Raw genomic sequence first — 19,973 nt, forward strand, 5'->3', positions numbered from 1 at the left:
TGTTCTGAAACATTTAAGAAATGTTTTTTTGAGATATAAACTTCATTAACCCCTCAGACCCCAACCACCAAAATAAATAAATCTTGATACGCTACCAATGGGCAATGTTACGAATTGTATACCTAGTTTTATTTTGGTTTAACTACGTATAATTTTAATATATCTAACTATAGTTTATTATCTAAGTTTGTAGCGGCTTGAAGTCAAACGCGCAATTATCATGCCGTCGCCCCATCGGTGTGTATGAACTACAAATATAAATCGTAAACTGCGTAGCTGTGAATCAGCCCAGCCTACAATTAACACAAGTTTGAGGAACGATACTTGCGATACGTGTACAGCGACGATTTTTTTTTTAAACGAACACATCTGGCAAAATGCTTTGAAAGAGGAAAAGAAAAACATATAAAACATAATATAGGTACGGTGATCGGTATGGGTGCAAGGTTTTGTCTCTCTTTTTTTTTTAATTTAAAAACCATTAATATATAATAATACATTTTTATAACGCACCTACTTTTTTTTAGGACGGTCTAAGTTCCAAATAATTGCCCTTCAATTATTTTATTCTTTGTTATGTATAATATGGTTTATTTATTTATATTGCGTAAATACCTATCTCTAGTACCTATTTTATTGACTCGGGAAGTAATGTCATTATAAAATGTTATATTGGAATTGAAAAATCTAAAAAACAGCCGATTTTTTCGTAGATACTCAGTAAAAATTAATATTATTCGTGGGTACTTGAAAGTATATTTCTATACATATTATATATTTTTTGATCTTAATCATTGGTTACTGTGGTCTATGGATATTAGCATTTTTTAGGGGGTTATTACTTACGGTTGGACACGTTGGTTGAGGATTGAAGTACGTGTGCATGTAGGACGAGGATTTGTCACTAAAATATCCATCATCCGGGAACTAGTGATGTCGGCCAAATGCTTGACCTCAGATCATATTTGAGTATCGGCTAACCACCGATCCACACCAGCCTCAATTATTATAGTTTAATTAATCATATATAGGTAAATAATAAGCATACATCATCATTCATCAGTATAATACTATAATGACATCTTCAAATGCAATGTTTTCCCAAAAATTATTTTCAGTCCACCTTAGCTCATTTAAGCCCATCATTCTTTGAATAAATTAAGAAATAGATTTTTTTTTTTATTGATTTTGTATAAAACATCGGCTTCTGTGGCCATTAGTTTACAAATTTACAGTCATTTAAAATTAGTTAACAATTACAATATTATATCTACATTGTGGAATTAAGGGCTTAAATAAGGTTGTATAGCTGAATTTCTTTTATAAACTGTAGGATGTTGGAGATTGATTGGGTGTCAGGTCCTAACGTTTCTCCGATTTGTTGAGATATGTCGTATTTTTCTTGCGTCTTCATATTTTTGGCATTCAGTAATAATGTGTTTTACTCTAAAGTTCACTCCACACATTTCGCATATGGGGGGATCATTTTTTTCCATGAGGTGCATGTGTGTGATGAATGTGTGGCCTATTCTTAGACGATTTAATATGGTTTCCTCTTTCCTATTTAGTCCGGGGTTTTGCCATATCTGTGTGTTGTTTTTTATTTGGTTTAACTTAGTATGCTGGTTAGTCTATTGTGTGAGCCATTTTTGGCCTACCTAGGACTTGTTTGATTTGTTTTTTTTGTCTTCATATGTAAGAAATAGTTTGGAAAACAGATTATTTAAATATTTCGAATAACAAAATGAAAATACTAGTAACTAGTAGTAACTTAAATTTAAAAATAGTCGTTATTTAAAAATTTAAAATATTGTATTGATAACGTGTTAAACCTCAAATATTCCAAAGATGCTAAAATTTACTATAAATGGGTATTAGAGTTTTGAATCTCCTTGTGATAAAACATGTGTTATTCTTTTGTTGTTTTTTTAACTTCGTCAAGTAAAGAAAATCGTTAATATCCCTCCGTTCGCTTCTATACGCTAGTCACAACTCACAACTGATAAAACACATTAATTTGATATAAGTAGTAAGTACATCCTCGCAATTCATATCGAAATCACTTGACGTTAAATGTCTATATTGTAACAGAATTGGACGCAGAAGGTACCTAACTACTATTTGTAACTGAATTGATTGACAATTTGAAGAGAACCCTTGAATACTATACAATATTGATGCATAGATATTAAAAAGTTAAGGTACGTTTTAGAAGTTTGTTTATAATATTGTAAACAATAACATTATATCTACATTTTAGTCAAATTTAATCTTTAAATATACTCTAGGGTTTGATGAACGAGTTACCCACACAGCTTATTTATTTTACGCACACAACTTTGTAATTATAGTTAATAGCGTTTATTCTGTATCATAATATATCTACCTACCTATAGGGAGTTTTTTAATATATTAATACTAAACTACCAATTTAAATTTAATAATATGTATTGTATTTTAGTAAACCAAGTACCACTTAATTATTGTATTGAAATACTTGTATATTTTCCAATATTTTCTTTATTTGTTTAAAGATATGTGGATTTATTTTTAATTGATGTTTTAATCGTTTTGGGTTTACATTACTTAGGATAAATTTATACTTCTCAATAATACACTTCAACTACAAACAATTTTTTATACATTTTTAAAATTAATATATGCTTATAATTACAATATGCATGTATCTAATTGTCTATTACCAATTATGGAAATATACTTATTTAGTATTTATTTTCAAAATTTGTATTGTGAAGTTAGCTGATTACTAATACCATTCAAATCCTAAAGAAAATAATAGAACAAAATCAAAAAGACAATCATATTAATTATATGTAAATCAAAAACAATAGTATAGTATTTTATTATAGAATGGTTTAACCAAATTTAATACATACATTTATTACATTTTTTCTTACATCAAAGTTCATATATTTATGTTATATTTAATTCATGTAAATGTATCTCTTTTTTTTTTGATTTTAAAAAAACTTAATTTTTTTTATAAATACTTGTTTATGGTCAAGAAATTGTAATTGAGTATCAACCTACATAAAAAGAAATTTATCATTTAAGACAGTTTATGTAGGTTGGACATATCCAAATAAGCAAACCTGTTTAGAACCTCTCACTCTATCTTTTAAATCTTAACATTGTACACTGCAATGAACACTTAAGTTTTTATCAATCTAATTGTAGTAATCTTGTTAAAATTAATTTTTGCTTGTAGGTAACTTTCAAAACCAATTAAATATAAAATAGCGTTTGACACTATTTTAGTATTTTAATTTATATTTAGTAAATATTTTTATCATTTAGGTATCCTACTCATATGTGTTATCATCATTATCATTAATTGTAATTAAATAAAAAATGAAATTAATATAATTTTTACAAAACGTGATTTTTGAAAAATAATTATAAGATTCCATACAACGCACCTATATTGTTTATAAATATAAATTTAAACCTTTTTTTATTTTCAGCACATTAATGAATCAAAAAATAAACTGTTGAATTTTAACTTCATATTATTTTAATAAACTTTATGGAAACATGACTGCTGAGGAGGATACTTCATATACAAAGTTGCCCATTGAGGAACGATGTGTACACAAAGTAACTATTTTTTTTTTTTTTTTGTAATTATGTATATATTCTTGTATAGATTTAATTGTTTTCTCTTTTTAAATACTACTTATTAAGTTTCAACCATGTATCGTCACCTAATGGTGAACACAGAAATTTTTAACAAGAAGGGTTATATAAAAAATTATATTATATTATATATATTTACAAATATAAAAATGTTTTTTAAATGTTATTAATTTTTAAATATCTACACATATAGTAGCAACATATCAATGAAAGGGGGTGGGTTGTATGAACTCAACCTCCTTCATCCATAATATTACATGAGAAATTGTTTTTAATTGTTTTTATATATTTCTATTACAATCATTTAAACATTTCATACTAATTACAAATTACTTTATTAAGCTGTGGAAAGCCAGAATAAGTGGTTATGAAGAAGCTATTAAATTATTTGGACAATTGGATGAAAAAGCTCCTGAATGGAATAAATTTACAGGAATAGTAAAGAAATTTGTTGTTGACAGCAATGCTGTTGCACAAGAAAAAGGCCTTGAAGCCACATTAGTTTTTGTAGAAAATTCTGCTACTGCTGGACGGTTAGTTATCCATAATTTTTATTTTAAGTAGAATTGCGCTTTACATTAATATTTTTGTAGAACGGTGGGTGATGTCATGACTGGTTTGATCACAAAATGTTATGGTGCACCAAAAGCTAAAACTAAGGATATTGCTATACAAATAACATTAATGTTTATTGAAATTGAAAAGCAAGATATAGTTGTAGAAGAATTAGTCAAAGGAATGGACCATAAATTTCCTAAAATTGTTTCAACTTGTATTAAAGCTGCAACTCAAGCAATAAAGTAAGTATATTATATTAATAAAAAAAAAATCATATCAATAAACATTTAAATTACAAATGAATCTTAATTTTATATTATTAAAAAAATATGGGTAATTATAAAAATAATTTGTGATTTTAAGACGTACTGTGCCTTATTTATTATAGAGAATATGGATCAAAAGTTTTGAATATTAAACCACTGCTGAAAAAATTACAATCAATACTTGAAGATAGAGATAAAAGTGTTAGAGATGAAGCGAAATTGTTGGCCATAGAAATCTATTCATGGATTGGGCCTACACCTGTTAAAGCTAACTTGGCTAATCTAAAACCTTTACAAGTATATATATTCAGACTTTATCATATAATGTTTAATTAAAATAAATATTTAAATTAGATTCAAGAATTGGAAGTAGAATTTGAAAAAATAAGCAGTGATAAACCACGAGCTACAAGATTTCTACGTTCTCAACAAGAACAAGCTGCAAAAATGGAAGAAGTTGCTGCTGCTAATGGTGGTATGTTAAATATTAATAAGTATGAGAAAAATAAACTAATAAAACAATTTAAATAATAGATATGATATTGGAAGAAGGCACTGATGTAGTTGATGATCCTGAAGAACATATTGATCCAGTTAACATACTAAGTCAACTTAGTAAGGACTTTTATGAAAAGCTAGAAGCAAAAAAATGGCAAGAACGTAAAGAAGCCATGGATTCACTTGAAGGAATATTGTCTAAAGCTCCTAAATTAGAAAGTGGAGAATATGGAGATTTAGTTAGAGCCTTAAAGAAAGTAAGTTATCACTTTATTAATTTGATTATATTATTAGGGAACCAGTTTTACATTTTCTAAGAATTATTAATGAATAAAAACTTAAAAATTGACTTGACTGAAATAATTAATAATGTCCTTATTTTTTTGTTTACGAAACAATTTAATACAAATTTTAGGACGTTTAAAGTTTAAATAAAATTAAGGCAGTATTTTATCGGCTATTGTGTTTATCAGTGAATTACAATATGTTTGATATTGAGTTGTAGTATTTATTTTAAACATAACATTTCAAACTAAAATAATGATAAATTTTACATTTAGTTATTTAATTTTATATTTATTAAATTGCGAGCATTGCATTAAAACTTGATAACATTTTCTGAAGTAAGAATTATTCGAATCAGGTATCTAATTTTATACAACTAACTTATAATATATATAAATATGTACTAAAAATTAATAAAATAACCTAAAAATCGCAAAATTTCACTGCAGAAATATCTGTGTCAAATGCACTTCATTGAAATATTGACCTCTGTTATTATTTTCTCATGTATTATTACTATACTATACTTTTTTATTTTTAGATTATTACAAAAGATTCAAATGTTATAATAGTTGGTATTGCTGCTAAGTGTATGGCAATGTTAGCTAATGGATTGAAAAAACGATTTGAACCTTATGCTTCTGCTTGCATACCAGGGTTGTTGGAAAAATTTAAAGAAAAAAAACAAAATGTTGTATTACCACTACGAGATGCTGTCGATGCAATATATTTAAGCGTAAACTAGATTTTATATAATTATTATCATTTGATATAAGCATTAATTTATAATTGTTTTAGATGACACTTGAATCTATTCATGAAGATATTATAACTGCAATAGACAATAAAAATCCTTCAGTAAAAGCTGAATCAGTTTCATTTTTAACTCGATGCTTTTCAAAATGCACACCAACAATTTTAAACAAAAAATATTTGAAAATTTTCACTACGGCATTGATAAAAACGTTGAATGAATCAGGTAATTTTTTAAAATTAATGTTATTTTTAATTGATCTTATTTTAAATTTAGCATAAATAACTTGAATAATTTATGTATTCAATATAATACAAATTTTATTTTTAAAGTGAAAATTGATTATACATGTTAACTCAATTTTTACCTTAAGCTTTTTACTAGCTAGAATTTTCTGATGGGCTTATTTGTTTGTATGTGGGTTATAGTGCCTATTGTTATGTAATAGAAAAATTAATTTTAATAAAACCATTATACCTTTATCTCATCTGTATAAATTATTTATTTATTGTATGGTCAATATTTAAATAATGAAATGGTATCTAACTGCCGTTTAAAAATAATTTGTACAAAATGTTATCTTGTTTTGTTTACCTTTTCATTTGATTGATTTTGATTTGTTTACATTATCAATCTTCTTGTATGAATAAATTATCTGACATAACACTGTAGCACTAACTATAAATTTCACTTACACATAAAAAATAAAGTATGTTTTTGATAATTTCTAAATTTCTGACCATCTATATAGATTAAAAAAAAAAACACTGGAACTTGATTTAAAAAATAAAAAAACTGAGTGACACAATTGAGCTACTCATTAAACTTTTCTTAATCAGTTTTAGTCTCAGTTTGCGCCAGTTAAGTTTATTTATCTATCAATATGTTTCTCATAGATTAAATTTTGAAATTTTGTTTACTAATATTTGTATTATTCTCAACTTTTTTTTTCTGTATATTAATATTAAAATATTGAAATAAAATAAAATAATATCATAATACTAAACAAAGGTTGGGCGGACTTGCAAAATGTTCCTTTTGATTGGTTATCAGATTCAACAATTTTAGCTAGTACAGAAACAGCACAGAATGCTTCTTGACCAGTTGGTATTATTTCACTAGTGGGCAAATTAAAACCATTGGCACCAGTATCTCTTAATTCCAATGTAAATACGTATCTAATATTTGCTATACCTTTCATCCAATCCATTGATGTTCCTGTGAGATTTTTGATATTACTTAATAGGTAATCATTTTATATAAATTGATTTAAACCTGATGCCCTATATAATACTGTACTTGCTGGACCAACAATATAGATGTTTGAAGTTTTTTCTAATATTTTTAATGACATGGATGTAGCTATGTTCTGAAGTTTAGAATAATCTTCTTTTGAATTATCATTAGTGTATGCCCATGGAAATACAATAGCTTGTCCATATGAGTGTAATGTTATAAATCCCTGTCCAGAAAGAGGCTTTTATAAATACTTATATTTTATGATACTTAAAGTTTTTGTGTGAACTGACTTTTATTTTTGTTAAATTATTTGAGATAAACTGAATGATTGCTTTTACTTCTAATTCTGAATTTGGAGCTGGTCCTTGGTAAGTTTGTGAGCAATAGTCAGACTTTGTACTGTACCAATCATAATTCCAATTACGATTCAAATCTGTTCCTATACAATTGTTAAACGTTTCTACACGATTTTTCCTCCATTGCCTATCATTTTCATGTGAATATGTATACCTAAATAACAAAGAATTTATGGTAGAAAGTACTAAATGGTATTATTTGAATTCATTTGAATTTCTTAATGTACTACCCATCTGGATTTACAATTGGCATTAACACAAAATGTATATTCCTTATATATATTGGTAAATTCTTTCTATTATATATCAATTCATTAAATATGTATACCATTGAAGAAATTGTTATCCATTCACGTGCATGAGTCCCTATTTAAATATTTGAATGGTTTTTAAATATTTTTTTTAATAGTGTAAAGGAAAATATACCTCCATCAATCCAAATAATATCATGGTTTGTTTGATTATTATCTGGTTTTATGTGTATTATTTTTAGAGGAGTTCCTTGTTTGGTATGTCCAATGGTTGAGACTTCAACAAATTTCTTTTTATTCAAATTATCAATAAATTTGTAAATGTCATTTGTGTGATAAAATTTCTTTAATTGGTATGGAATTTCCTGAAATATAAAATACTCAACAGTGTATATTTAATCATTTCCGTTGTAGTTGGTTTGTTTATTCATAAATTTTCACAAATTACCAGAAGAGCAATAAACATATTTTCCTAGGTCCAATTTTAATTTTGAAAGATAAAGTCTCTTCTTGTATGAAATTAATTTTTAATTTTTTTTTTTTTTTTGGGTGGAGTTTCTGAGCAAACTATAGTATTGGTCGTTATGCATACTTTCATTGATTCGAATCGCTTGGGCCACAAGTAGCAACTCTCTCTAGGCAGGTAATTGTCTAGAGAGAGTGATTGCCATCCTCTGACCGGGGTTGGCAGAAACCTACGGGTGCCCAATTCAAAATTCTGCCAAAAAAATCACACGTGTGTCCAACCTACCCAACCTAATAAATCTACAGTATCCTCCACACACTCAACAACCTATGTTTCCACAGGTTAATTGATAAAAAAAATTTAAATTTTTTTCCATATTTAAAGATATAAATATCAAGTTCAACGTACAAGTAGTGTAGTTTGAAAAAAAAAATTTCTACAAAAGAAAGAAAACATATTTTAAATTAAAATTGTAAGCAATAGTAAGTGCATCATTCTTCTGCTTTTGGCATAAAATTATTATCTCAATTATTACTTTTTCCGTGTCTGTTATTGATTCATATTTCATATTTTTATTTATTGTACTGGATAATAAATTATTGCAAACAGTATATTCTTTTATTAGATCTTGGCCAATGTTTTGTTTATTTACAATATCATTTGTATAAGTTAAATTGATTTTATTCACTAGAACTAAATCATCAACTATTCAAAATATGTAAATTATTTTTTATATATTATTTTATCTACTTAATTTTATAACTTACAATTTCTTTTAATGCTATTTTTATATTTTTTTAAAACAATTATTGAATTTTTTGAATTTTGATGATTTGTTAAGTTTATGTTTTCTGCGATGTCACAAACCAAATACAGTATAACATTTAATAAAAATAAATTATTATTCATACCTATTTGTTAAATTGTAATTGTTTTTATCTGTTTATATATATCCATAACAACATAATGTACAGAATATCTTTAACCTTCAATAATTATTGTGAATGGTATAAGTTATATCAGGTGATTCATTTCTAGCCCCTTAGCTAAATGTTTTATTTATGAACAGAAATATAATTTGGGAAATTGTTTTTATTCATTCGTTAATTATTTATTTTTAATTTATAGATCCAACTGTTCGAGAAAATTCTGCTGAGGCTCTTGGTACTGCATGGAAGGTTGTATCAGAAAAAAATATTCTTCCGTTTTTATCCACTGTAGATGCAATAAAACTTGCTAAAGTAAGTAGAACAGTCAGGATATTTTATAATTATTAATAACTTAAAAATGAATTTTTTTCTAGATTAAAGAAGCATCAGAAAAAGCTATAATAACTGCAAAACCAACTAATATTGTAAGAGAATCAAAACCTGTGACTGTCCCATCTAGTTTTGGAGAGAAAAAAGCAACAATTACAATTAACAAAAACACTATTATTAAAAGAACTCGTACAGCTGTTAATATTCCTAGTAAAACTGTTGCTAACAGTAAGGTCAAAAAACCTATGAGTGCCCCTGGTATATTAATTGGATTTCATATTCATTATATTGTAATATGTTTAATATTACTTTTATACCATCAGGTGGACGTAAACCTGTACAATCAAAAGCTCTTCCTCCAATTGAAATTGATAATGAAATTGGTGATGATGAATTAGAAGAACTGGCTTTGACATTTTGTTCACCTGAAATTTTAAATGGTATGGTTGATGCCAATTGGAAAACTCGTTTGTCTAATGTTCAAGAATTTTCTCAAGTTAGTGCTAATTATTTAAAAACAAAATTGTTTACTTTATAGTTTGTTTGTTACTTTTATTTCAGATAATTGATCAAATGGAATCATCAACAGTTAGCAGCCAAGTATTAATAAAACTGCTGAATAAGAAACCTGGTATTAAAGATAATAATGTGCAAATACAAAAATTAAGACTTGAGTGTTTAAAAAAAATCATTGAAAAGTTTCCTATAACTAGGTATTTATATTATTTGTTTTACTTTTTACTTTCATTTTTAATTTATATTTTTACTTTTAAATAGTACTGGCATGAATTCTTGTATTCAAGATGTTTCTTCCTTGCTGGGTGATAATAAAAATGGTAACCTGGCTAGTCAAGTACTAACTACTTTTGCAGAATCTACTAGACTAGATCTGGTCTGTAATGCAGTATTAGAATATGCATTTACTGTACAGAAAAACCCAAAAGTTCAGATTGATGCCTTGAATTGGCTTTCAGGAGCCATCTTGGAGTTTGGATTTATGTAAGTACATTCTTGTTTTATTTAAATATAAAATAAACTGGTTTATTCAAGTGTGTTGCAATTGTAATAAAGTAACCAACTGAATATATTTTATGTAGATACTCACGTTTTTTCTTAATTAAAATATATTATATTGGTGATATTCAGTTTTATAGTATAGTTATATGTTCATGTATGAATTAGTTTTTTAAATTATGATTTTAAATTTCATGCTATCAGGTCTGAATTGGAGTAAGTTTTTCTATTTTTATTATTTTTTTGAATTGATATATTTATAACCAACACATTTTACTATTTACAAATTTTTTGATGTTGTTTATTACTTAATTTTTTTATTTTATGTCTACCATAATTACGTAAAATTATAATAGCTAATTTATAATGATCTTTGGTTAAATGATACACTAAAACCTTCAACTATTTAGTTAATTTCTGTATTTAATAAATTGTTTATAATACTTAATGAAATCTATAGATACAGAATATACCCAGGGTGATCAATTCGCGGCTCGTATCAATCATATGCGGCTTACATCTTGTTTAAAAAAAAACCAATATTTACTTATTAACGATAAAATCGTGAAAATTATAAAATATATTTATAAACATTTTTGCTCTTGATATCATTGTATTTATTCATGTGGCTCGTGGACGTATTCATGTTGGCCCCCTGGAATACACTATAGTGAAAAAAGAGATCATTTTAATGTATTATATTTAAAATAATATCATTATGGTTCATGAAAAGTTGTCATGTTGTATGTTTAATTTTATCAAAAGATCATTTATAATACTAAAAAAACTTGATATAAAATATTTATTTATTTTAACTTTAGCATTGAACCTAAATCTGTGATGCAAAATGTCAAAAAAGCTGTAAGTGCTTCTAACCCCCAAGTTCGTTTGGCTGTAATTTCTCTTCTGGGTGTTATGTATCTTTACATGGGACCTCAGCTAAGTTTGTTTTTTGAAAATGAAAAACCAACTTTAGTGCAACAAATAAATGCAGAATTTGAAAAAGTAAGATCAATTGTTTCTTAAATAATATATTCTGTAATAATAAGAAATAAAAATATCTACTATTTTTGTTCAATAGCATCAAGGGGAAGCTCCTCCTAAACCAACACGTGGCAAAAATATGGATGGATCCACTGAATCCATAGAAGCTGCAAGTGATGATGAAAAACCAGCTTATGAAGTTAACATACGAGACATTGTACCAAGAGTTGATATATCTCCTCAAATAACTGATGCTTTGATTAATGAACTTTCTGATAAAGATTGGAAAGTATGTAGTATAAATATTACTGTTATATAAAATACATTTTATAATTTATATATTTAGGTTCGCTCTGATGCTTTAACCAAATTGCAAAATATTGTTAATGAAGCCAAGTTTATAACTAGTGAATTGGGAGAAGCTAGAAAAGCTTTGCAAGACAGGTATAACTAATATTTATAAACTTTCAAAATTAATTATAGTTATAATTAATTGTCTTGTTGGTATTTATTACTTAGAATAAGTGATTCAAATGCTCGTCTTGGTTCCAATGCAATCAACTTGGTAGAACTAATTTCAAAAGCTATGGGATCCTCTTTTAAAATATATATAAAAGGCTATTTACCTGGTGTTTTAAATGCATTGGGTGATCCAAAGGTACTATATTATTTATTTATTGTTAGCACGTTAAAAAAATTGTTGTGTAATAATAAGTATTTACATTGAATGTATGAACTGTTCTAGACGTTTAAATGCCAAAGTGCTCGACAATGTATGAATACATGGGCAGATGTATGTGGTTATCGTGAATTTTTTGGTGGTGATATACTTTTGGATGCATTAAAAAATAATTCAGTAACATTAAGATCAGAGTTATGGACTTGGCTTGCAGAAAAGTTGCCACTCAGTATGATTTTAATTACTATGTTAGTTGAACAAGTTTTGATTTGTTTTTCAATTTTTATAGTCCCTTCTAAGTCAATTCCTGCGGATGAGTTGAAATGTTTACTTCTGGTTCTTTACACAAGTCTTGAAGATAGAAATGCAAGTGTTCGTAGTGCTTCTGAAAAAGCTGTACTTGGATTTATGATGCACTTAGGTTATGCTACTATGTATGGTGCATGTGAAAAACTAAAGGTATAATTTTACTTTTTATAAATGTTAAAATTTATTTAAATATTTTAATAGTTTATTTGCTTTGTAGCCAATGTCTGTCAAATTTTGTCGAGAAAAGTTGGACAAAGAAAGACCAAATTTACCTGTTGTACCAATTGAAAAACCCAAGGTTGTAAAATCTGGTATTCCTGCTGGGCCCTCGGTTAAATCAGGAGGATCTAAAATACCTCCTCCTAAGGCTGCTACTAAAGCTAACAAAGTTTGTTATATTAAATTTAAATTTGGTTTTACATATTAGTTAATTTGTTATTTAATAACTTTTATTTTATTTAGGAAAATGTGATTCCTCGAGTAAGTACAGCTACAGGGAAAAAAAAAGAGGAAGTCGATAATGGCCCATTATTCCAACGAAATAATTTAAAGCATCAACGTGATATTGATGAACACAAATTAAAAGTAAAGTTATTTATAATATATAATGTAAATTAAATATGTTTGTTAAAACTATTAGTTCTTTAAGTAAATTTAAAGATAAGTTAATGTTTACAAAACATTCAAGTTGGATACAATGCTATTTTTTATTTTTGAATACAGTTCTAAAATTATTATTATTTTCACTTGGTTTTTCAAAGTGCTAGGTAAAATAATCATACTTATTAAAATAACAAATGTTTTAAAATTATTATTACTAATATAACATTGAATTGTTTACTTTATTCATTATTAGTAAAAATATAATAGTGTCAAAATCTTGACTTTGTTTAGTCATTAAAATGGAATTTCACAACTCCACGTGAAGAATTTGTTGAACAACTTCGAGAACAAATGTTATCTGCTGGTATTAACAAGGTATTGATTACAAATATGTTTCATGCAGATTTCAGGTATCATCTCAAAGCCATTGAAAATCTTTCAGAGGTATTATTAAAATAACTATCTGATATTCCTATTCTTAAACATACTCATTTTTTCCTGATATTAAATTAGGATTTGAATACAGCTGATGATAGCAATGGAGCATTAATTAGTAATCTTGATCTTATATTAAAATGGATGACTTTAAGATTTTTTGATACCAATCCGTCAGTACTTTTAAAAGGTCTTGACTATTTACAACACATATTTGACATCCTAATGACCCAAAAATACACTCTTCATGATACTGAAGCATCAAGTTTTGTGCCGTATTTAGTAACAAAAGTGGGTAAAAATATAAATAAATATTATAAATTTATTTAAATTCAAATTATAAATTTATTTAAATTCAAATTATAAATTTATTTAAATTCAAATTATAAATTTATTTAAATTCAAATTATGAATTTTTCATTTTATTTACACTTTAGTTGGGTGACCCAAAAGATACAGTGAGAAGCAATGTTCGTGCCATTTTAAAACAAATTGCATTCATATTTCCAAATACAAAAATGTTCCAGTACATTATGGATGGTGTTAAATCAAAGAACTCAAGGCAGCGTTCAGGTAATATTTATTTATCAACTTGGTGTAATGTGAATGTTTACGTTTGGTAAAATATATTATTATATTTATCATAATATTTTTTTGTGCTTTTAGAGTGTTTAGAACATTTGGCAACAATGATAGAAGATTATGGTACTTCAATTTGCCAACCTAGTGTTGCAGCGGCTTGTAAAGAAATCGCTAAAAGTATTGGAGATAGAGACAATTCTGTCCGAACAGCTGCATTAAATTGCTTTGTTGCTGCATTCTTTTTGCACGGAGAAGCACTTTTCAAATTTGTGGGCAATGTAAGAATACCCTTTATTGTGTTCAATATTATGATAGTGATAAGATAATATTATAGATAAGTATTAAACGTGAACATGGTGATTTACTAATCATTTAAATCACTGAATTTTTTTCAAAAATAATTTAATTTTCTTGATATTAATTCATTAGTTTATTTATCATAACCAATTAAATTTTAGATTAGAATTGTAAGGATAAAAATATATTTTGTTTTTAATTATTATACAGCCTATGCTCCTCATAGAACATAGAATGCAAGTTTTTGTGTACTTACACTTTTTATAATACAGTTTTACTATTGGTATAGATATCTGAAAAAGATATGGGTCTTCTGAGAGAACGATTGAAAAGAGCATCGAAAAATCGAGCTGTGCCAGTGGCTACAGTTCAGCCAACCATCAAAATGGTTGTACCTCCTGTCCAACAAGTACCTGACACTGAGGATATTGTTGATGATGAATATAACTCTGACGAAGAAGAGCATAACGCTACATTTAATGTTTCACAAGAATCCAACCACACATCTAGTCCTCAAAGATATTCAAATGATTCACCTTCTAGATCTTCAAGCACTTTATCATATAGAACAGGAAGCATTCCTACTGCTATAGAGCATTCATCGGCATTAAGGATGAGAATGAGGTGATAAAACTTGTGTAGCTATAAACTGTAGAGGCATGATCTCATTAGGTATAGTGTATAGGAATTATATACAGTAATACAACACTGACCTAAACCAAATATTAAGCCCTCCCCCATCCCTGCATGAGATTCATTTATGTGGCAACTAAAAAAAAATCTTTATTATGATATTGGTGGTAGAATTGTTATATGATATATAATATTAGTATATTTAAAATAATATTCAAAAAGTTTTAGTTTTTATAATGTTTTGTTTTTTACTCTCTCTCTCTCTCTCTCTCTCTCATATGTTGTATATTGATTTAAATATTATAATTATTAGGTACTTATTTGAATCCAATGCCCTAAAAATATTACCAATAATATTAATATATGATATTATTGCTACAAAAGTTATTTTTTTCCATACAGTAAGTTAAATAAATTTACTACAGTTTTTCCTCTTAAAGTACTAACTATATCCAATTTGGTATCTACCTTTAATATTGATTGTCAAAATATTACTTCAATTGTGTATAAATACTATAAAAAAAGTTGTTAATTTTCCGAGTACCAACACACATGTATTAACTAACATATATTTTGTACGCTTAGGAAAGGGTTCTTTAATCTCCATCGGGATAGCTCTGCTTGTAAATATTAAATAGTTACTATGTTCATGCTGCAGTTTGGTAGATAATATATATAATATTTAGAATATCTTAGTAGTTCACACATATACTGAAATACCCATAAGTATAATATGTAATACTTATTAGTTTATTCCTTTTTAAATTTTATTAGACCTGTTAGTGAAGTTTATGATGAACCTCAAGTGACACGTTATGCCCTCGATGAAAAGTTTATTAAAGAACTAGAAGCAGAAGAGATTTCGAAGCCAGAATTAAAATTAAAATCATATAACTGGGATACAGATCATGATGAAGTTAAATTCAGAAAAAGAATTCAAGATCATACTCAGTATGTAACTATTTGTTTATTAAATTTTACTAAGATGAACTAAAACATTTTTTTCTCGTTTTTAGATCATTACCTGATAATATGTCGTCATCCAAACCATGTGTGAATGTGAGCCCATACAGTACTGCAACTATTACAAAAAGTCCTAAAACTTCACCAGCATCCAGTCCAGATCCTATTCAGCAGTTAATAAATCAAGTTACATCACAAAATATTGAGACTTCAAAAACTGCTCTCACAAGTCTTGACAAAATGCTTTTGAGACCTGATGTAAGGAAATTTTGAATCTCATATATTTTTAACATGTTGAATTTTTCCAACAAATGTATTATCTATTATTGATATTTTTTTTTTTGCAGATGAGATCTAAGTTTTTAGAAGGAGGAAAAGTATTATCACTATTTTATGCTATCATTAAACAATTTGATGTCTTATCTGAATCTCATGACATTGACGTCACTGTTGGATATAAGAATATATTTAATTTATGTTTGAATGTAAGTATAGCTTATTTAAAGTTATTATTGAACTCTAAAATAAGTGAAATGCTATTCAATCAGCTCAAAGTAGTTCAACTCATTAAATACTCCTTTACATTGTGTAAAAACATTTACTGAGTCTCAAGTTTCATTTTTCATCCAACTGCTCCTTGAGTTCTTTGAATTGTGTATCCACTAAATGTCTTCAATTCATTGATTAATATATAATTTTAGTTGTACAAATATCAAGAATTTACTTTAATACTGAACGAACAAATTGTGCGTGACTTACTCTCAAAACTGTTGTATCTATTAAGTATGAAGGGACCAGAAAATAGTACAGACACTCAACTTTTTGGACGGTGTGTAAATAGTCTCATTATGAATGTCTTGGAACGGTCTGCTCATACACCAGTCACATGGTAAGCAATTGCTCTACACCAATTTTTATACCATACTATAATAAACAATAATTTCACAGTGCTCTGTTGGCAATGCTGTATGACACAGTTAAGTCTCCTCAAAACTCTTCTACTCATTATAAAGAATTAGTAATGAAATGTATATGGAAAATAGTAAAAGATTTTCAAGAATGGGGAGATGAACTATGTTACGAGCGAGTGCTTGCACATATACACAGATTTTTAAAGGTATATCAGTTATAGCTATAGATTTTATTATTTTTAATTTCACATTTATTTATGTCATAATTCAAATATATTAATTAGGAGTTTGATTCAAAACACTGGAAAAAACAACCGTCTGACACTCCATTAAGAACATGTAAAACTGTTCTTCATACTATGGTAAAAATACGCAGTGATAAAGTATTGGAAAGTTTAGAGAGTCCAGAATTCCCTAAAGATTCAGAAATGGTTGTTTACATACACAAACTTTTGAGGGTAATAATTAATGATGATTATTAGTTATATATATATTGTGATCGCTATTCATCACATAATTTATTACATTTAATAAATCCTTATTAAATATAGCATTTGAACAATGAACCTAGACCAGAAAGTAGTAAACGAAAACATCGAACACCATATGACGAACTGTCAGAGATATTCCAACTAATAGGTCAACACGAAAACACTGATGAGGTAAGTTATTGAAATACTTCATGACTTTGAGTTCTTTAAGTGACAAAATAACTATTTTTACACTAGTCTGGGAACATTATATTTAAATCCCATATAATTTGTATTTTTTTTTATAGGGCATACAACAGTTACACAGATTCAAAATAAAGCATCCAAATATTGACATAGAACCACATATTTCTAAAACTACAAAATATTTTCAAGATTATATTCACCGTAAACTGTCAGCTATTGAAGACAATTTAAAAAGCTGTTTAGTAGAACCCAATGGTATAGTTATTGACTTGAATTTATGTTTTATTCATATTTTATTTATCCTTTTGTTTTTATTGTATAGGAAATAATGACAGTTTACATCCAATTACATCTATGCCCATACGAAAACCAGAGTCTGCCGCTTCAAGCGAAGCCGATGGTTTCATGAAACGGTTGCAAATATTAAAAATGAAAGCGTCCAGAGAAGAAACATACGGTGCATCAAATGGAGAGTGTAATGGAAACAATCGACTGGATGAGGACTCGCAGGACGAAGATCTACCAATGCTCAACACAAGTCGTTCTCCCCGCAAATAAAATTTAATTCCATTTATATAGTATTATTTTCTAACAAGTGCGCTCTGATATAGGTCAAATCAGTATGCCCGAATCCTTTCACTACTCTTACCAAGACTGAAAACCTATAACGTGTAATGCAATTTGTTTCTTTGTTTTTTTTTTTTTTATATTTGCTTTAATATTATAAAACATCAACATTTGTGTATGAGCTTTTTTTGTGACCTAAGAAGCTAGGTATATTCAATATTGCAAAAAGATTAATAAAAAAAAAAATTATGTGTAATTTATTATAATTTTTAATATTATATTTTAGTGGATTTTAACATAAAGATTTTATTTTTAAATAATATATAGGTAGGTACTTAACACATGAAATAATATTTACATTTTAGTACTTTAGACATATATTAATTTTAATATTATATTCATAATTATTATTATTATTATTATTATTATTACTCTTATTTTTGATTAAAATTAATTCCTATGATCAAAAATTATTCTTGTTTTTCATGGTGTATTCCACTTTAGCTACAAAATTTGGAAACTTACATCAGTTACAGTTTTAATTATAGCATCTTCCAAACACTCTTTTTCTGATAACAATTTTTCAATGTCCGTCACTTTAATATCGTTTTCCCTCAACGTTTCGATGAAATTCATTGCTGATGGTTCATCATTAAAGCTCAGAACCCACTTTCCGTGATGACAAGAATCAAAAGATAAAATTCCTAGATGAAGAGTTGATTGCAAGACATATGTTTCAGGTGTGAGGTAAATAAATTCATTTACTTCATCTGCTAAGATATTCAGTGAGTGGTTCAGAAAATCTACTCTCATTGGTAAGGAGGTAGTATGTTCAGTATTTGAACTTAAATTTATAAAACAATTGATCATCCAAGATTTTTTGTATTTCATTTGATAAGACTGCAAAAAATAAAAAAACATTTTTCCAAACCATAAACAATGTTGTAAGCTATACTTTTAAAAATATCACCCAAATATCATTTTTAGTTAAATATTTAAATGACCTAAAAAAATGGTTAATGCATTTTAATAGTATGATTTGTTTAAAAATCAAAATACTGATTAATCATATTATATAGTTCTCATTTTAGTGATAGTTGTACTCATTCATCATTTAAACTGAAAACTGTCTGAACATGAAGAGATGTATTTGGATATCCTATTCTGTCATCAATCGTCATCGAAGATAAACAATAATGTTAATTGGTAACCATTTTCTTGGTAAATTGGTAAAACTAATAAATAATGTTTTTGTACTATTGTAAAATTTACAGTATAATTTTATGGTCATTAATAAAAGATATAAGCGATTAGCTTTTTTAATAAAATGCTATAACACTAGTATCTCAACAATTCAACATGTCCTTTCACATGTCATAAGGTATAATTATTAAAGTATGTTGTTTTGATCATCGTTGATGATTCTTGGATCAAAAAAACATTAAAATAAGCTATGGATAATCAATATTGATTATAGGAATAAAAAAACAATATTTAAAAAGATATTCAATCTGGAAAAAAGTATTTGAATACTTTTACTCAAATACTTTACAATATTGTAAAAAAATGTATTAGTGACATTCTTACCATTCTTAACAACCGCCAGTCGCAACTCAGTACTCACAAATGTTGATGGGAATTGTGTAAGCCTATTAATATTAGTTATATCTGTTATTTGAATTTATTATTTAGTATTAATTTTAGTAGGAATCAAAAAAACACAGAACATG

General features: G+C 27.0%; 2 protein-coding genes and 1 pseudogene across 3 annotated transcripts; 1 reads left to right on the plus strand and 2 right to left on the minus strand.

Annotated features, from left to right (window-relative positions):
• Positions 1-1,991: 1,991 nt before the first annotated feature.
• msps (msps cytoskeleton-associated protein 5) lies at positions 1,992-18,499 on the plus strand. Its single transcript, XM_089229285.1, has 36 exons — positions 1,992-2,201; positions 3,486-3,618; positions 4,000-4,190; positions 4,251-4,457; positions 4,604-4,778; positions 4,836-4,956; positions 5,016-5,236; positions 5,806-6,000; positions 6,063-6,243; positions 9,459-9,571; positions 9,634-9,847; positions 9,913-10,085; positions 10,151-10,302; positions 10,367-10,588; positions 11,425-11,608; positions 11,685-11,876; positions 11,934-12,031; positions 12,107-12,245; positions 12,333-12,495; positions 12,556-12,725; positions 12,793-12,963; positions 13,038-13,160; positions 13,470-13,622; positions 13,692-13,904; positions 14,051-14,186; positions 14,280-14,473; positions 14,782-15,116; positions 15,900-16,076; positions 16,142-16,346; positions 16,436-16,573; positions 16,790-16,977; positions 17,037-17,205; positions 17,284-17,457; positions 17,551-17,661; positions 17,778-17,931; positions 17,999-18,499. Exons 2-36 carry the CDS (start codon positions 3,556-3,558, stop codon positions 18,232-18,234), a joined length of 6,051 nt encoding a protein of 2,016 aa, XP_089085411.1. The 5' UTR covers positions 1,992-2,201; positions 3,486-3,555; the 3' UTR covers positions 18,235-18,499.
• On the minus strand, positions 6,983-7,971 carry LOC149055340 (carboxypeptidase B-like). Its single transcript, XM_089228559.1, has 4 exons — positions 7,844-7,971; positions 7,548-7,767; positions 7,294-7,480; positions 6,983-7,236 (listed from the first exon to the last, which is right to left on the minus strand). The coding sequence occupies exons 1-4, from the start codon at positions 7,942-7,944 to the stop codon at positions 6,983-6,985; spliced, it is 762 nt and encodes a 253-aa protein (XP_089084685.1). The 5' UTR covers positions 7,945-7,971.
• On the minus strand, positions 18,357-19,972 carry LOC107167768 (uncharacterized; annotated as a pseudogene). The gene is made up of 2 exons (XR_016192059.1): positions 19,831-19,972; positions 18,357-19,143 (listed from the first exon to the last, which is right to left on the minus strand). The product of XR_016192059.1 is annotated as an uncharacterized LOC107167768 (transcript).
• Between the last annotated feature and the right edge of the window lies 1 nt (position 19,973).

Source organism: Diuraphis noxia, unplaced genomic scaffold, assembly GCF_037042655.1.
Source record: "Diuraphis noxia isolate RWA-SAM2 unplaced genomic scaffold, SU_Dnox_SAM2 contig0005, whole genome shotgun sequence".
NCBI classification, from domain to species: domain Eukaryota; kingdom Metazoa; phylum Arthropoda; class Insecta; order Hemiptera; family Aphididae; genus Diuraphis; species Diuraphis noxia.